Raw genomic sequence first — 19667 nt, 5'->3', positions numbered from 1 at the left:
GACTTCTCACTAAAATAAGGACTATTTTTCAGGCATTGTTATCTATTATTAGCAAAGAATTGAAAGGGGTCAAAGTAGTGGGATATTAAATGTGCTTTTTATCATAACTGCTATGACAAATACCATAAGAAGTTTTCATGGTTTAATTTTAAGCAAATGTAATGCATTGTTCACGTTGGTTTGATAAGCAATGCTACTCACTAAATTCAGATAAGATATAATAAAACAGCCACATAAAGCTAATTTTTTGTTCATTTTGAGTTCCATATCTTTCTTAACAGATTGATACCATCAATTAAGCATTCTGACTGTTGTTGCATGCAAGAAAATGGAACTAAGGTTCATTTTCTTAATTCCATTTATTACATCAATATGAAAAATGCTCAATGTAGTGCTCAGACTGATAACATAAAAAAAAAATTCTGGAAAAGATAAAAAAAGCCTATTTGAGATAACAATTGGTTATGGTATACATTTTATGTCACCTTTTGTGTTCACCCAATGAAGTTGCCATGAAAGATGATACTGGTATAATTTTTAGAAGGATTATATTGGTTAAATGAATGAAAACCCAATTTTTAGTGTTTCCATTTACTATAAAAGCTCTAATATGGTCAAGGATGAGTTGTTGTAGGTTGAACTATAACAGAGATCTTATTCAGTGTAACTAATAGAGCAACAAAAGTTGGTTTCTCTCCTGACCATCAGAATATATTCTTTACCATGCAAAAAAACCTGTTAAATATTTACCAAATCATATTATTGAGTTATGACTAAAGTGAATATACCACTCAATGCCTTTTTTATGCTCTTTTCAAATATAACAATAATTTTTGTTGGAAATAAATTTTAGCCCCCACCCCTATATATACCAATTCAGGGTATATATTTGCACATTAGGGGGTGGAGATAATTTTATTTTTGATGTAAATGAGGGGTAAGTTTAAACTTTCCCCGCCCCCCTATTGTGCAAATATATACCCTCAATTGGTATATATAGGGGGGGGGGACAAAAATAATTATTAAATTCATAAAGAGCATAAAAAAAAGGCATTGAGTGGTATATTCACTTTAGTTGTAACTCAATAATATGATTTGGTAAATATTTACCAAAAGCCTTTAAGCCATGTTTTTCTGGTAAATTTCTACAAAATCATATTAGCCTATTGACTTATTCATAAGGTGAAAGAACCAATCGGTGCCTTTTTTATGCTGATTGCAAATATGGTAATCATTTCTATTGGAAATGAATTTCAGCTCCCCCCCCTATAGATACATATCCAGGGTATGTATTCATACAACCTAAACTAACCCTGAATTGGCATATATAGGGGGGGGGGTGAAATTAATTTATGATAGAAATGATTATTATATTTGTAATCAGCATAAAAAAAGGCATCAAATGGTGTACTCACTTTATTCCTAACTCAATAATATGATTTGGTAGAACTTTACTGTTTTCCTATCCTTAAGTACTGAGTACATAAATACAATTTAATTTGAGCATTTATAACTGAAACCTAAATACAATTTTGGTTGAGCATTTGGTACTTATACTTAGATACTTTTTGGAGTACTTGAAATAACATTAATTTTAAGGTCAATATATACCAAATCATATTATTGAGTTAGGACTAAAGTGAATACACCATTTGATGCCTTTTTTTTATGCTTATTAGGAATTTAATAATCAATTATCTTAAAAGTGAATTTCAGCCCCCCCCCCTATACCCACACCTTCAGGGGTAGGTTAGGTTATTTCTTGTCTATATAGGGGGGGGGGGCTTAAATTCATATATGATAAAAATGCTTATTATATTTGTAATCAGCATAAAAATCGGCATCGGCATCGAATGGTGTATTCACTTTATTTGAAACTCAATAATATGATTTGGTATATATTGACCAATTTTAAAGTGTCTCCTTATGGAGACTTTAACCACTAAATATTCCCTCAATGCTTATCTGAAAACCATTGCAATCTTGGTGCAAAATATCCCTTTTTATGATTTTAACACTGTGATAAGAAAATGGTGACAATAATTTTTTCCGAATTTGATAGACAATAACGTGACAATTGTCTTCCGGGTCCCCATCCCCTTAAAAGTACCTATTGGCATTGTTTTCTTTCAAAGTGGCATTATGAACCAACTACTGATGAAGTAAGTGCTGAATGGAAAAGCAAATAAAACTCATCTTTTGTTAAAATATACAATCTCATACTAGCACTACTTTCTTGGTATGCTACCTAAACAAATCTATTTCTACTAAAGTAGATTCAGACAATTTAAATAGTGTTCCAAAGTTTTGAGTATTTATTTATTTAACGCCATCTATCAAAAATGACGTAATAAAAATTTCTTGTACCTTTGGAGCACAGACGATATGATATTATTTTTTAGAGGTAATTACTTGGCAAGAAAAAAAAAAAAAAAAAACTGTCATCCTTATCCAGCAATTGAGACAAATGTGCACTTGAACGAGGTTTTAACCTTACTCATCTATCCAACTACCTAGGACCAAACAGTATAACCGAACCATCAACCAAATAGAAATGTCCAAATCCATGTAAAGTTGTCATCAATAAATGTAAGTCGTTGTAAATTTACAAGCAAAAGCACCTTAAACCTAGCAAAATATTTCCAAGTAGAACCTTCCATTAGGGCTCATCAGAAGAAATACCACCTGCCTTAACGGGTTTCGAAGCTTTACTTTCTTTACCCGGCACAGTGGAGCCTCTACCATAAATCTATATGGTATCCCTATGTCAGGTAAAACTTGTGAAATGCATGCATACTAGTAAAGCTATTTTTCGCTGATTAATCATCATTAATTAATTAATTTACGATAATCATTAAATACGATTAATTACAAGCCTACAGCTCTAAAGGCCTAGTATATTCTTTGTCCAGAACGTAATTAATGATGATTAATCACCAAAAAACACCACTAAGCCCCGCCTCTTAGCATCATTAATTAGAATCACTCGACGTGGAATACACCTTTGCTGAAATCGGTTCCTGAAATCAGCTACGTGTGCCTAGCAGTTACCGTGAATGTCGAAAATTTGTGAATATTGACATTCCCCCGATGAGTGTCCGAAATATGTCTTTTTCTCCTTGAATTTAATCACCGTTACCAGTCAACTTTTTCCGTTTATGCAAGGTTTGATGATGATACAGGTTGTGATAGGATGGGTTAGATTTGTAACCCATTTCCGACATAAATAGACAAATTTAGCCCAATCTAACCTAAACCTTTTTTTAGACTCTAGATATATTAATTTATCTCAAATGATAAAACAATTTATAAACACATTTAACACAAAACTACATTTTGCATAAATTATTTGAAAATTTGAACAATTCAAAAATATTCCTGTGACGAGGTTAAAATAATTCTATATTCATTAGGATTATTTGAACAATTCAGAAATATTCCCGTGACGAGGTTTAAGATCAAACATGAAAATTTAAAAATCATATCTTATATTTTTGAAAGCCAAAGTTTTACTAGGCAAATTGCAAAGTGGAAAATCCCTAACTTTACTTTTAACTGCATATTAATAGCATACTTATTCAATATTGCGCAAAAATGCTGATTTGGGATTTTCCAGCAAAAAATTAAAAATACTACTGTTCTAATGTAAAATTCCATCAGCAATATTTTCAAGAATCTCAAAAATTTAAAGACCAAAATAATTTATTAAATCCTCTATTGGACTGCAACACAGGACTTTTGCACCACCAAAATTGAAAAATGACTGTTTTCGCGTTTAGAGGCAGATATAACCATAAGTTCTGTCCAATGTCCATAGTTTACAGCTAGTAATATTTTCTTCCCGCGGGATGAGTATATTGAATGGCCTAGTTTTGAAACGTGAAACCATTGCAAGGAAATAAATATACGGCTAGATTGGAGGCTAACACACAAAATTCTGCGTATTTGGGCTAAATGGAAGTGCAAAATAATGGATAAAACTTTAATATAAAACACATAAATAAAGACAAACTTAACCATGTGGATCATAACCACCTGTAATTGAGATTCTAGCCTTTGCCTTCATCGCGTCGTCCAACGCAATCTGAAAGATAAGTAGCTTTTATTGTCGATTCCTTATACGAGCAATTAGTCATTAATAATACAAAGAAAAGTGTAACCCACTTCTTTTGTTTGCTGAATCTTCTATGGATTTGTTGCGTAGCATAACGCCACATGAATCACTCCATCTGACCCGAGCAACAAAAAAAACTAAAGAACATAGATTTGTGAACAACAGACTTGAGCATAACCTACAAATGTCAAATCGCAGAGCCAAAATACACGTAGCGTGCCTATATTAGAATTTGGCAAGGTTCCCCAAAGTTCATGTTCATCAGATTTTCCCATGTTCTAAGCTCAGCCTAATTTGATTTGCCTTCTGAATTTCTACTAGTATTTTCTTAGAAATTATCTTTTGACCTTCACTGTTGCTTGGAAATCTGCTAAAAAAAATGTGAAAGAAGAGTACTTCAATCAGGAAAGCATATTCTAGAATACCAAAAGATAGAAGAAGTCCTGTTTCAGCTTAAAATTTTTCCAGTTCTGAACAGAGTTATTATTTATTTTATTAAACAATGAATTTATAATTTCAAATTGTAATAGGAATCATTGACTTAGACGGTCTCAGAATTGATCACCAGGAACTTCAATGAGGTCAAAATAAACGACTTATACGACTTCGAAAAAACCAAGGGGGTGTGCCCCCCCCCCTTCGAGCCACCCCTGGATAAATAGAAATGTTTTAAGAGCATTAGAGTGCCTCCCATACTTATAGGATTATTGGAGTTATCACAAATTTAAATGACCCTGGAGTCTGGCTGATAAGCAGTGGTAGAAAAAAATATAAGGTTAAATCAGCTCTAGAATTTTATCGCGTAAAGCGATAAAGTGTAAATACATTAAAATGAAAGTATATGACTTTCAAGATATTTACCAAAGATAAACAACCTATATGATAAGTTTAATTAAATAAAATTGAGGAGAGTCTTCCCTCCCTTTTTATTCCGAGACTATACGTCTTCTGTTTTGTTTCTTTTATCTAAAACAATCTTCAGTCAAATTTGTCACTTGTCAATGAGAAGCAGCATTCATGTGCTGCTCTTGCCTTTTTATTGTTGTATACAAAGTTTTCAACCGTCTAAATCATTAGAACCCAATTTGTATTTTAAATAATTTTTTTGTCCCCCCCCCCTCGTACTTAAGCATCTTTTTTGGTGCAACAGACCCAGTTTTATAAATTGTTGGTATTCTGAAACAGCTTATAGGATTTTTCAGCAAATTGTGTTCACCAGGGAGGTTCTCTTCTATCATCTCCTCTCCCTTTTACGATGCATTGTGATGTTCATGTATGTTTTCACTAGGTTTTCACTCTTAACTACCCTGTATCCAGCATGTTGAACTGTGTGGTATTGATTTGTCTTTCTTTGTGAAGAATTGTATTACATTAACTTGATTTTAATGACCATTGGTTAAGTGGTCCATTTTCCAGCTATTTCATGCCAGTTTATCTCTGGAGTAGTAGCTGCTTCATAGATTTAGTCAAAGCCCACATGATACTAAAAACAATTCTTAATGTGTGAATTATTTTCAATCAGAAGACTCATGATTTGCGTTGTTCTTAAGTCTTGTATAACGATTCTCTATGTGCTTTATCTAAATTAGCTTGCTTTGTTAGTACTGCTCTGTTGTGTTTGAAGAATTAACATTATCAAACGCTTTATTAGTTCTGTATGGCCTCCTTTGTTCTTTGCGTTAAAGACTAACTTCATCTGAAAAAGCTTGTGTTGCAATTTTTGGACTATAGCTCCAAATTTGGAGGATGTTTTAAAATCAATTTAAAACTGACTTAGTTATCTTTTCGTTGCTTATATATATATATATATATATATATATATATATACATCCATATATATATATATATATATATATATATATATATATATATATATATATATATATATATATATATATATATATATATATATATATATATATATATATATATATATATATATATATATATATATATATATATATATATATATATATATATATATATATATACATATATATATATATGTATATATGTAGAAATATATCTACACGGATGAGGGATCTTGATCTTGAAGAAGAGACACAAAATGCATAGACAGAGGGATGCCACCAGAATAAAATAACTAAAATCCAAAAAAAATCGCTAAAACAGCAAAAATCTCTAAACTTAAACTTTGACTACTTTCTTCTCGAAAACAGCAGAAAAGGTGTACTTCTCAGTTTCCTACCAATTAGAAAAACTTAGAGGCATTTTTTTTTAGGACTTCAGAGGTATACTACATCTACACAATAAAAATAAAAGGCATGGTTTGTGGAAAAAGAATTAAGTGCGGAACTTCCTGTTCCTTTATAAGACACATGGTCAGTAGTAACTATCTTCTCATCTTTATCCATAAATTACCTTTATATTTGTAATCAAATAATTACATAAATTACTTATTAACGGAAGGAGCAAGAAACCCAACAGTTACATTTAAATCAGCCAAAAAATACCTTCTTTCTCTTTGCTTCAACTCGAGATTTGTAGATAAACTCGATCAATGCAACGACCATAGCTAAGACAAGTCCTCCGATTAGAATGTAGAAGATGCCAGCAACGTTACTTAGGGATAGCTCATTTTGCGCTGTCTCCTAAAATGTTAAAAATATTTAATCATGCGACTGATCAACAATATTAGGGGAGTAGCTGGTTGGTGAATAAATATAACATGCATATATGATTCCTCTTTCGGAGGAAATATAGAACTCCGTATTGTTGCAGATATAGGCTTGAAACCACAACTTTAAGCTTTTTAAGTAATCTAAATATAATGGTGTCATAATCATCTAGATTGTTCCCCACTGAAGGTGTTTAGACATCGTATGTGTAGCTATAACCTAGTAGAGAGTGAATCACAGCCCCTACTAATTAAAATGTGTTTTGAAAAAAAGAATAGTAAAAACAGTCTTTTGAATACTTATAGTAGAGGGCTAGTAAAACAGGTTTATCATTTAAAGGTAATCCACAAACGATGATTAGTATATAACTCTTAACTTAATAGCAAAACTTATTGAGAAAATAAACTTTTGAGAATTTTGAAAAAGAGCTCGAAATCGCTCAAAAAGGGTGGCAGATTGAAATAAAATGTTCTGCATTGAAACTATCATGTTTGGAGACTCTGAACTGAAAAGTTACATTCCCCTACCCTAAACAACAAGGAAAATCACTTTCTCGCATGAGTACCACAGATGCGTCTTTTTTGTTCTTTTTTTTCAAAGGGCTGATCGTATCAAACAGGTGATTCTAGTAAAAACAAATTAAACAATATTGAAAAAATTAGTGCCTTCTTTAAGCACCGAAAGAGATCACGCCACAGCAAAGTGGTATTTTCTGCTATTTTGAGTCACGTAGCATCCATTTTTACTCAAACAGGGCTAATTTGACGGGAAAAACAAATTCTAAGATACTCAATCGATTTGTCATGGAAACTTCAATAAAGTCAGAACAAATTGTTTTAAATTTGCGAATTTCTTCTGAATCTTTTGCCCTAGACAAAAAAGCTGTTTCCTTCGAGCAATTTAAGTGTTTTCTATGTAAATTTAAAGTTAAGGACGTTTTTCTGTTTATTTTAAAGTTTTATTTAGTTTTTTTCCTTATTACACCTATACCATTATCTTCTTTTGTCTCGTCTGAAAAAGAAATTATTAAGAGGTGCAACATTAATATGAAAACACCGGGTAATGCCTAATTGATATTTGCTTTTCTCGAGTGGCTTTCTCGCGTGTTTTACAGCTAATAGAACAGTACCCATTAATATGCATCGTTCATTCAGGATTAAAAAAAATTCAATAGCATGTTATGTTATTTAATTCAACGAGTGTGGGTAACTTATAAGAGTAGAAAATGGCACTAGTGTCGACAACATAAAACTATCAACACCATCTAGCGCTTGGCGACATTTGACATTTTTTGTAGCTTTACAGTCGTTTCACGATTTTAGATCAGAAACTTAATACTACCCTAATTTTACGAATTACACTACTTAAATTAACCACTCTTTTTATTCCACTGGAGAAAATGTCAAGTGTCGCCAAACACTAGATGGCGTTGATAGTTTCTTTGTCGACACCTGCGCCAGTTCCCACCCTTATAATTCATCCATACTCTTTGATTTAATCCATAGCCCACAGATTTATGAAACCAAATCGAAGTTATAATTTAACTCTCAATACTTTTAGGAAAAGATAGCACCAAAGTATGTATTACAAATAAAACAAACCTGCTTATCTGAGTTGGAGCATTCGCTTCTTTCATACCACCACTTATTTTCTAGTCTTTGAAGATCTCCGTTTTCTTTCAGGTCTAAAACAGCAAGGTTTATTCTCTCGCGAAGAGGTGATCCTAGTGGGGTGGCTACTCCGAATCCTTTTGCATCAAGATTTTGACCAACCTACAAAGATTGTTGTCTACAATTAAAACTAGAATAATATACGTAAATAGTAATCATGGTAACGAAAGGATTACTGAAGTACTAAAAGCTCCTTTAGGCCAGTCACGACCCTGTTTTTTTACTCTGAGCAAACGGAAAAACCAGATACAAAAGCATTCAATTATTGATAAACATTTTATTGAATCTAACTTAAAAAAAACTAAGAAAAAACTAAAAAAAAAACTAACTTGGTGATCAGGATTCTGTCGAGTCAAACTTGAAAAAAAAAACTATTTTTTTTCTGATATAAGTAAAGAGCGAAGATTAAAACGGACAAAAATTATTGGTTTGCAGTTAATGCAACACATAATAATGTACAATATTGGTTCAAATAAACTGAATTGCAATATTTCTCTAAATTCTTAGAATTATGAAAAACTAGCGCTTTACTGAAAATATAATGTCGACTCAACAAAATACGATTAGGACCAGAAAAGTCCTTAAGTACAGTGCAGAAAGTAAAAGACTAGCATATATGGTTCACAATCGTCTTATACAGGCCATGTAAATTTTTGTAAATTTTTGAGTAAAATTTTAATTCTCTCCAAAACTCAAGTAAGATCGGTTTTCAGTAAAGCACTAGTTTTCAGAATCCTAAAAATTTAGGAAAATAGTACGGGTTAAAACTCTTAAGATTAATCGAATTAATGGTTACCATTTCTGTATCAGCTTCAACTGGCAATTTTTTTCACTAGACAGTTTTTTTTCCAAAATTCGTTTTTAAGCTTTCAATTACTGTGGGTTGAGTTTTGCCCTTTACTAGTTTGTTAATGGGTCTGAGAGGGGTAGCACTTAAAAAAGGGATTGTAGATCTCTGTTTTTTTCCTTTTCGACCATCTAAATTTGTTTGGTACCTTTTCATGCTTCTCAGCATTTCTACTCCTGAAATTGCACCAAAAAATGCCACTTTTGGTGCCATAGGGAACTTTATGATGTAGTTATAGAGATAAATCTACAAAGAGCCCTTACTCACGATCGAGAGCTTTAAAATTAATCATTATATGTTTCATTATGATGTTGCAGTAGCCTGCTAATTCTGCTAGTCAGCCCACTATTTATGAAACTTACCACTAGTATGGGAGGGAGAGTATACAAGAGGGAGGATTGTAAGACTCTGTATTAAGGTTTCCGACCATTGAGATTATGACTGTATCCTTTTTATGTTTCCTAGCCTTTTCACTCCAGATATGGCATCAAAAAGTGCCATTTTTGGTGTCAGAATGGAACTTTATGACAGTGTCATCAAGGCAAATTTACAAAAAGCATGTAAATTTAAAGTTAACTTTTAAAGGGGACTTGGAACAGCTACCTATGATGCTGCTGTAGCCTGCTAGTTCTGTTAGTCAGTAGAAGAATTATGAAATATATTAAGGGGCTGAGGAGGTATATGCAAGAAGGGGATAGCAAACCTCATGATAAGGGTTTTCATCTATGGAAATTATGATAGTACCATTTTCATCATTCCCAGATATCCATTCCAGAAATGGCAATTTTTGGGTGCCATATGGCACTTTATGATGACGCTATAGTCAAATTTATAAAAAGCGAATAGATGTGAAACTTCACTTTTAAATGAATCCTTAAAAAGCTCTTTATGATGTTCCAGTGCCCTGGTAGTGGCGAAGAAAAAAAGAGAAAAAGAGAGAAAAAAAGAGGACACAGAAGTGCACAAAAGTCATCTTTCTCATTGTTCAAGTTTGGGGGCTGCAATTTTCCCGCTTAGAGTCTTAGACAGGGATTCCAATGGTGTAATTTTCATTTCGATCAGACATCATTTTTGAGGGATTCCAGGTTCTTTTTCAAATTTCTGCAATTTTTTTTCTTCAAAATATCAGTTTACTAGTGGGATGGGAGGGAGAATATACAAGAGGTAAGATTGAAAAACTCATGTTTAAGGCTTTTCGACCAGGGAGGCTATGCCGGTACCCTTTCGTGCTTCCTAGCCTTTACATTCCAGATATGGAATCAAACGTGAGTAGTAACCGTGTGCACAGTTTCACGATTACATTGACGGTTACAAGCCTGAGGCACGAATATACAGTGTAGTCTAACCGGTACATTGACTTACCAGGGTCAGTCACCTATTACTATGAACGGCACTTGTCTTAGCAGACGGGTTTCTAATGTGACACTCATTTTTTTAATATACAGTGCAGTTTGAGGCACTTTCATCATAACGTGTTTTTTTTTGTTTTTTTTTTACCCAAAAATAGAAATTGTCAAATTGCGTATTTAGGAATGATGTTGTAGGAAAAGTTGTCTATCACCCATGCATCATCCACTGTTCCATTTCTTTGAAGTATGTGCTATCAGACTGGTTTCTGATTTTTTGGACAATTGCCTTTAGTCAAGACTAGTTTGTTAGGAATGTGTCGCTGCTAAAGGTAACTCTAATTGGAAAAAAGGGGCATAAAGCTTTTTGTTTTTGATAAGAATTGCACAATGAATGTATCGTTTGACGTGGGCATTTTTTATGAGCCAATCAGAGGTTGTTCAATATACGATAACTTGATTTGTAGTTGGGATTTGAATAAAAGAAATGGTTATGTTATTTGCTTGCATGTATAGGTATTCACTTGTTATTTGCTTGCATGTATAGGAATTAACATGTTATTTGATTGCGTTTATAGGAATTCCCTTGTTATTTGCTTTCATGTATAGTAATGACCATGTTATTTGCTTGCTTGTAGAGGAATTCCCATGTTATTTGCTTGCATGTATAGGAATTCCCTTGTTATTTGCTTGCTTGTACAGGAATTCCCATGTTATTTGATTGCTTGTATAGGAATTCCATTGTTCATTGCTTGCATGTATAGGAACTCCCATGTTATTTGCTTGTGTGTATAGGAATTCCCATGTTATTTGCTTGCATGTATAGGAATTCCCATGTTATTTGCTTGCGTGTATAGGAATTCCCATGTTATTTGCTTGCATGTATAGGAATTCCCATGTTATTTGCTTGCGTGTATAGGAATTCCCATGTTATTTGCTTGCATGTATAGGAATTCCCATGTTATTTGCTTGCGTGTATAGGAATTCCAATGTTATTTGCATTCGTTTATATGAACTCCCATGTTATTTGCTTGCATTTATAGGAATACCCATGTTATTTGCGTGCGTGTATAGGAACTCCCATGTTATTTCCTTGCGTTTATAGGAATTCCCACGTTATTTTGCTTGCGTGTATAGTAATTCTCAAGTTGTTTTCTTGTGTGTATAGGAATTCCGATGTTATTTGCTTGCGTGTATAGGAATTCCCATGTTATTTACTTGCATGTATAGGAATTCCCATGCTATTTTAAGGGCTTATGTTCCCTCCCGTACTATTATAAGGGTTTATGCCCCCTTCCTATGCTATTCCAGGAGCTTATGTTCCTTCCTATGCTATTATAAGGGCTTTTCCGTGTGGTTTTTCTGTTCTTGGTACCCAATAAAAACAGAATTTTTGTGTTAAATAAGTAGTTATTATATATTTTAAAAAAGATTAACGGGATTTGAAAGACTCGGGTGCATGATTCTATTCGGTTTTTTGTACCTGAATGCTCATCAAAATATAAAATTTTATGTTAAATAATTCGTTATTGTATCTTTTAAAAGATCTTTACGGGGTTTGTGAGAATGTTGACTGATTCCGTGTGGTTTTTCTTTACTTAGTGCTCATTAAAAACGAAATTTGTGTGTTAAATAAGTAGTTCTTGTATCTTTTAAAAGAGCTTTACGGGGTTTGAGAGACTCGGTTGTCTGATTCCGTGTGGTTTTTCTTTAATTGGTGCACAGTAAAAAAGAAATGTTTGTGTTAAATAAGTAGTTTTTGTATATTTTAAAAGATCGTTAATGGGTTTGAGAGACTAAGTTGCCTGATTCAGTGTGGTTTTTATTTAATTAGTGCTCATTAAAAACGAAGTTTTTGTGTTAAATAAGTAGTTATTGTATCTTTTAAAATATCTTTAAGGGGTTTGAGAGACTCAGTTACTTGATTCCGTATGGTTTTTCTTTACTTAGTGCTCATTAAAAACTAAGTTTTTGTGTTAAATAATTAGTTCTTGTATCTGTCAAAATATCTTTAAGGGGTTTGAAAGACTCGGTTGCCTGATTCCATGTGGTTTTTCTTTACTTGTTGCCCATTAACAACAAAATTTTAGTAACACATTCTACACTGTGAAAAGTGTAAAAACAAATCCTCTTGATACCCTCCCATGCTATTATAAGAGTTTATGTCCCCTTCCTATGTTATTCCAGGAGCTTATGTTCCTTCCTCTGCTATTATAAAGGCTTTTCCGTGTGGTTTTTCTTTACTTGGTACCCGTTAAAAACTAATTTTTTGTGTTAAATAAGTAGTTCTTATATCTTTTAAAAGAGCTTTACGGGGTTTGAGAGACTCGATTGCCTGATTCCGTGTGGTTTTTCTTTACTTGGTGCCCATTAAAAACTCAATTTTTGTGTTAAATAAGTAGTTCTTGTATCTTTTAAAAGAGCTTTACGGGGTTTGAGACACTCTGTTGCCTGATTCCGTTTTGTTTTTCTTTACTTAGTGCTCATTAAAAACAAAATTTTTGTGTTAAATAAGTAGTTCTTGTATCTTTTAAAAGAACTTTAAGGGGTTTGAGAGACTCGGTTGCCTGATTCCGTGTGGTTTGTCTTTACTTGGTGCCCATTAAAAACGATATTTTTGTGTTAAATAAGTAGTTTTTTGTATATTTTTAAATAGCTTTATTTGGTTTGAGAGTCTAAGTTTCATGTTTACGTGTGGTTTTTATTTAATTAGTGCTCATTAAAAACGAAGTTTTTGTGTTAAATAAGTAGTTTTTGTATTTTTTTTCTGAACTTTCTGAGGGAGGAGGGCGGGGATAACTATTTAGTTTAAGAAATTAGTTTACGACTAGAAAAATGCTTCACGTATTTTTACGTGAAAACAACTTCAACCGTGCCCAGCCCCCCCCCCACGATCGGAAATTAAATTATAAAAAATTATAAAAAAGTTTCTTCAACTGAAAGTAAGGAGCAACATCAAAACTTAAAAACGGACAGAAAATAGATTTTTACGTGAAAACAACTTCAACAGTGCCCAGCCCCCCGCGATCAGAAATTAAATTATAAAAAGGTTTCTTCAACTGAAAGTAAGGAGCAACATCAAAACTTAAAAACAGACAGAAAATAGATTTTTACGTGAAAACAACTTCAACAGTGCCCACCCCCCCCCGCGAACAGACATTAAACTAAAAGAAAAAGTGTCTTCAACTGAAAGTAAGGAGCAACATCAAAAAATAATAACAGACAGAAAGTAGAGGCTGTGTGTTTTTTTTCTGAACTTTCTGAGGGAGGAGAGGGTAACTATTTAGTTTCAGAAATTAGTTTACGAGTAGAAAAACGCTTCACTACAGATAAGGCTATTGTGTTTTTTTTTCTGAACTTTCTGAGGGAGGAGGGTGGGGTAACTATTTAGTTTAAGAAATTAGTTTACGAGTAGAAAAATGCTTCACGTATTTTTACGTGAAAACAACTTCAACCGCGCCCAGCCCCCCCCCCCGCGATCAGAAATTAAATTATAAAAAAGTTTCTTCAACTGAAAGTACGGAGCAACATCAAAACTTAAAAACGGACAGAAAATAGATTTTTACGTGAAAACAACATCAACAGTGCCCAGCCCCCCTCGATCAGAAATTAAATTATAAAAAATTTTCTTCAAATGAAAGTAAGGAGCAACAACAAAACTTAAAAACGGACAGAAAATAGATTTTTAAGTGAAAACAACTTCAACAGTGCCCAACCCCCACCGCGATCAGAAAATAAATTATAAAAAAAAGTTTCTTCAACTGAAAGTAAGGAGCAACATCAAAACATAAAAACGGACAGAAAATAGAGACTGTTTCCAAAAGATATCGGATTCTTTAACGTTAGTGTCGCCAGTCAAAAGCTACGAGTTTGAGAAAATTGCCTGATTATCGAAAAAATGGATAAACACCCTCCAACAGTCGACAGGAATGGGATTGTCTTGAGGGGGGATTTTCCATGGAAGAGGGGGAGGGTATTTTTACGTGAAAACAACTTCAACCGTGCCCAGCTCCCCGCGATCAGTAATTAAATTATAAAAAAGTTTCTTAAAGTTAAAGTAAGGAGCAACATCAAAAATTAAAAACGGACAGAAAATAGATTTTTACGTGAAAACAACTTCAACCGTGCCCAACCCCCCGCGATCAGAAATTAAACTATAAAAAAGTTTCTTCACCTCTTGAATACACAATACCGAAATTTCATTCAACTTTCATGTAAGAAAATTATGGAAAATACAATTCTCTAGTTCAAATGTGAAACTTAAGTCCAGTTTTGAATACTCATAATGATGAGGACTGATGATTCTAATTCAATATTTTTTTTCATAAAAACATACTTTTTTTTAAACTTCGAAATTATTCAACTTTATTTTTTTATTTTATTATTTTTTTTTGTATGTATCGTAAAATGACAAAATATGCTTACGGTTCTAACAATTGTACTCTATGATTTCTCAGAGACACGATGCGGCTTTCCCACAGGAACTCTATGGCTGGTTATCGACACTACCTAGTTTATTGCATGCATTAAATCAGTATTTTTTACGCAGTGGAGCGATAAACAAATAAGTCATATCTTTAAAAAAATGTGAAGATGGAACATTTTGATAAACTGTGTTCACATGACAATGTTATTGTAGCATTTAATACCAACAAGGAGAAGTATTTAAACTATGAAACAAGTAGAAGTGGTAGCACTATTGGAAATGTATGCATGCATTGTCATGACAGTAAGGAATTAAATTTCTTTGGAATACCGAAAAGATTCCGTTTTACAAATGGTGGATATGCGAAATTGAGATCTCCGGAGATAATTGCACTCAAAGAGAATGCAAACATAAAGATAATCGTTGATGATAGAGGACAACTCCTTGCTACTGTTGCAGGTAACATATTACCAACTGATACATCCAAGCGTCATTTTTTAGTTATTAGCATTCAACGGAGGGTCAATAAAAGAAAGGTCTACTCTTCTACGAATATCGTAAACCATATCTTGGCTACGTGCCGAAACTGTTACTTGTGTAAAAATGATGTAATAATAGACAGTGAAATTGCCAGAAAAACTAAATGGGCATTGTCAGAAAATATCACTATGGAATATCAAGATGAATTGATGAAAAACAAAGTGCCAGCAAACGTTACTACCATTAATCAAACAGTCGATGAATCAAATAATAGCAAAGATGAAACGTATATTGAACCTGTCAGTGACACACGAACCTGGCGCGCCACTCTAAGTGAACCTAGATCAACCCAACTTTTTGGATATCTCTCTCACTATGACTCTGTTTGTGTGTCGTGTCAAATTTCGACTGCACGATTTCGGAAAAAAGAGGCGTGAGAGGCGGCGTAGTTACCATCCAATCTTTTTGGTCACTTAAAAATGGCACTAGAACTTTTAATTTCCAGTCAAATGAGCCCTCTTACGATATTTTAGTACCACTAGGTCGATAGTTTTTTTTTTATTGTCCCAAACTTTTTTTTATCATGAAGCGTTTAGAGATAAATTTGATCAATTGGAGAAAGTTCAAATAGAATCGTTACTGATATCGATACTAGTGCATAAACTACAAACTAACAAAAATATCCATTATTTTAGTTTTTTTTTTCTTGTCCCAAACTATTTTTTTTATCATGAAGCGTTTAGAGATAAAGTTAATCAACTTGGAGAAAGTTGAAATAGAATCGTTACTGATATCGATATTAGTGCATAAACTGCAAACTGACAAAAAGATCCAGAACTTTTTCTTTTCTTATAGCCTTGACTTTGAAGACGTTTCTTCATCTTAATCGGCCTTAAAAATAACATGCAAAATAATGTAGCCTAACCCTCGTTGCTTTGTTGAATTTTGAGCAAACCAAAGGATTGTAACATCTGATTGGCTCGTTTGTATGCAATTTCAAGCCAGTGAAAAGAACGAAACGTCTTTGAGTCGCATTTTTTTTTAAATTGAATTCGTTGTTTCTATATTATTCAATCTCAACACCCCCCTGCTCTGCGTTTTTAAAATAACTTCTCAACATTATTTTAGGTTTTTTTCTTTTATCGCACTATTTTTTATAACTAACCGTTTATATTCAAATTTTATACAATTGAGGAAATTTCAAATATAATCGTTGGTGATATCGGTATTAGCGCGTAAACTACAAACTGACAAAAATATCCAGAACTTTTTTTTTCTTATAGCTTTGACGTTGAAGACATTTCTTCATCTTAATCGGCTTTATAAATAAAATGCAAAGTAATGCAGCCTAACCCTCCTTGCTTTCTTGATTTTTGAGCAATTAAAAGGATTTTAACATCTGATTAGCCCGTTTGTATGCAATTTCAAGCCGGTGAAAAGAACGAAATGTCTTGGAGTCACATTAAAAAAAAAAGTAAATTCTTTTTTGCGAAATGAGTCAATCCCAACACCCCCCTGCTCTGCGGGTGGAAGTTGATTTAATAAAATTATTTTACGGTTTTTTTTCTTGTTCCAAACTATTTTTTGATTATTAAAAGTTTATTGAACAGTATTATCCCATGTGTCTGACAATAGATGTATGCGAATTCCGTTTCTTACATCTCCAATGTTTTAATAGACATTCTAAACGTTTGATATGCTAGCTTACTCTAAAAATAATGAACACGTAACAATGTAATGCATAATATACTTTTAATGAAATAACGCCATGTAGAATATTAATACAAAAATATATTAAGATACATTATTAATAACAATGATCAACTTTGGACATTTTGAATCCGTTCCATAAAATAGTTCACCATGTTCTCTCTTGATATTGTAGCTATTGTCTTCTCTTAACTCGTAATCGGTAGAATAATCATTATTCCATTTTGAGTCATACACAATATTTACTGGTGTGTCACCGACAGGTAATATACGTTTCATCTTTGCTATTATTTGATTCATCGACTGTTTTATTAATGGTCGTAACGTTTGCTGGCACTTTGATTTTCATCAATTTATCTTGATATTCCATAGTGATATTTTCTGACAATGCCCTTTTAATTTTTCTGGCAATTTCACTGTCTATTATTACATTATTTTTACACAGGTAACAGTTTCGGCACGTAGCCAAGATATGGTTTACGATATTCGTAGAAGGGTAGGCCTTTCATAGTCCCGTTGAATCCTAATACCTAAAAGATGACGATTGGATGTATCAGTTGGTAATGTGTTACCTGCAGCAGTAGCAAGTAGTTTTCCTCTATCATCAACGATTATCTTCATGTTGGCATTCTCTTTGAGTTCAATCATCTCCGGAGATCTTAATTTCACATATCCACCATTTGTAAAACGGAATCTTTTCAGTATTCCAAAGAAATTTAATTCCTTACTATCATGACAATGCATACATACATTTCCAATAGTGCTACCACTCGTACTTGTTTCATAGTTTAAATACTTCTCCTTGTTGGTATTCAATGCTACAATAACATTGTCATGTGAACACGCTTTATCAAAATGTTCCATCTTCACTTTTTTTTTAAGATAAGACTTATTTGTTTATCGTTCCAATGTGTAAGAAATACTGATTTAATGCATGCAATAAACTAGGTAGTGTCGATAACCTGCAATAGAGTACCAGTGGGAAAGCTGCATCGTGTCTCTGATAAATCATAGAGTACAATTGTTAGAACCGTAAGCATATTTTGTCATTTTAAGATACATACAAAAAAAAATAATAAAATAAAAAAATAAAGTTGAATAATTTCGAAGTTTAAAAAAAAGTAGGTTTTTATGAAAAAAAATATTAAATTAGAATCATCAGTCCTCATCATTATGAGTATTCAAAACTGGACTTAAGTTTCACATTTGAACTAGAGAATTGTATTTTCCATAATTTTCTTACATGAAAGTTGAATGAAATTTCGGTATTGTGTATTCAAGAGGTGAAGAAACTTTTTTATAGTTTAATTTCTGCTCGCGGGGGGGTGGGCACGGTTAGAGTTGTTTTCACATAAAAATCTATTTTCTGTCCTTTTTAAAGTTTTGATGTTGCTCCTTACTTTCACTTGAGGAAACTTTTTTTATAATTTAATTTCTGATCGCGGGGAGCTGGGCACGGTTGAAGTTGTTTTCACGTAAAAATACCCTCCCCCGCTTCCAGGGAAAATTCCCCCCTCAAGACAATCCCATTCCTGTTGACTTTTGGAGGGTGTTTATCCATTTTTTCGATAATCAGGCAATTTTCTCAAACTCATAGCATTTGACTGGCAACACTAAAGTTAATGAATCCGATATCTTTTTGAAACAGCCTCTATTTTCTGTCCGTTTTTAAGTTTTGATGTTGCTCCTTACTTTCAGTTGAAGAAATTTTTTTTATAATTTAATTTCTGATCGCGGTGGGGGTTGGGCACTGTTGAAGTTGTTTTCACGTAAAAATCTATTTTCTGTCCGTTTTTAAGTTTTGATGTTGCTCCTTACTTTCAGTTGAAGAAACTTATTTATAATTTAATTTCTGATCGCGGGGGGTTGGGCACTGTTGAAGTTGTTTTCATGTAAAAATCTATTTTCTGTCCGTTTTTAAGTTTTGATGTTGCTCCTTACTTTCAGTTGAAGAAACTTTTTTTAATTTAATTTCTGATCGCGGGGGGGGGGGCTGGGCACGGTTGAAGTTGTTTTCACGTAAAAATACGTGAAGCATTTATCTACTCGTAAACTAATTTCTTAAACTAAATAGTTACCCCCGCCCTCCTCCCTCAGAAAGTTCAGAAAAAAAAATACAAAAACTACTTATTTAACACAAAAACTTCGTTTTTAATGAGCACTAAGTAAAGAAAAACCACACGGAATCATGCAACTGAGTCTCTCAAACCCCTTAAAGCTCTTTTAAAAGATACGAAAACTACTTATTTAACACAAAAATTTTGTTTTTAATGGGTACCAAGTAAAGAAAAACCACACGGAAAAGCCCTTACAATAGCATAGGAAGGAACATAAGCTCCTGGAATAGCATAGGAAGGGGGCATAAACTCTTATAATAGCATGGGAGGGTATCAAGAGGATTTGTTTTTACACTGCTCACAGTGTAGAATGTGTTA

The 19667-nt window shown here is 33.0% G+C and overlaps 2 protein-coding genes across 2 annotated transcripts in view; both read right to left on the bottom strand.

Moving 5' to 3' along the window:
* LOC148938535 (interleukin-1 receptor-associated kinase 4-like) overlaps positions 1-2299 on the bottom strand; it is a 31140-nt gene extending 28841 nt beyond the window's left edge. Inside the window, exon 1 of the mRNA XM_089107718.1 lies at positions 2249-2299. The gene's annotated coding sequence lies outside the window, so the exon portion shown is untranslated. The remainder of the gene's footprint in view (positions 1-2248) is intronic.
* A 1669-nt stretch (positions 2300-3968) lies between these two features.
* Positions 3969-8525, bottom strand: LOC148938534 (glutamate receptor 4-like; the record flags this gene model as incomplete). The annotated part of the gene is made up of 3 exons (XM_089107719.1): positions 3969-4084; positions 6589-6726; positions 8355-8525. Coding segments are annotated over 3 exons (381 nt in total), but the record flags the coding sequence as incomplete, so codon positions are not given.
* Between the last annotated feature and the right edge of the window lie 11142 nt (positions 8526-19667).

Source organism: Artemia sp. Qi Xiang Cuo, unplaced genomic scaffold (assembly GCF_049724085.1).
Source record: "Artemia sp. Qi Xiang Cuo unplaced genomic scaffold, ASM4972408v1 HiC_scaffold_3159, whole genome shotgun sequence".
Lineage (NCBI taxonomy): Eukaryota > Metazoa > Arthropoda > Branchiopoda > Anostraca > Artemiidae > Artemia > Artemia sp. Qi Xiang Cuo.
Note: the sequence above shows the minus strand (reverse complement) of the source record. Positions and strands in the feature narration are given on the sequence as shown.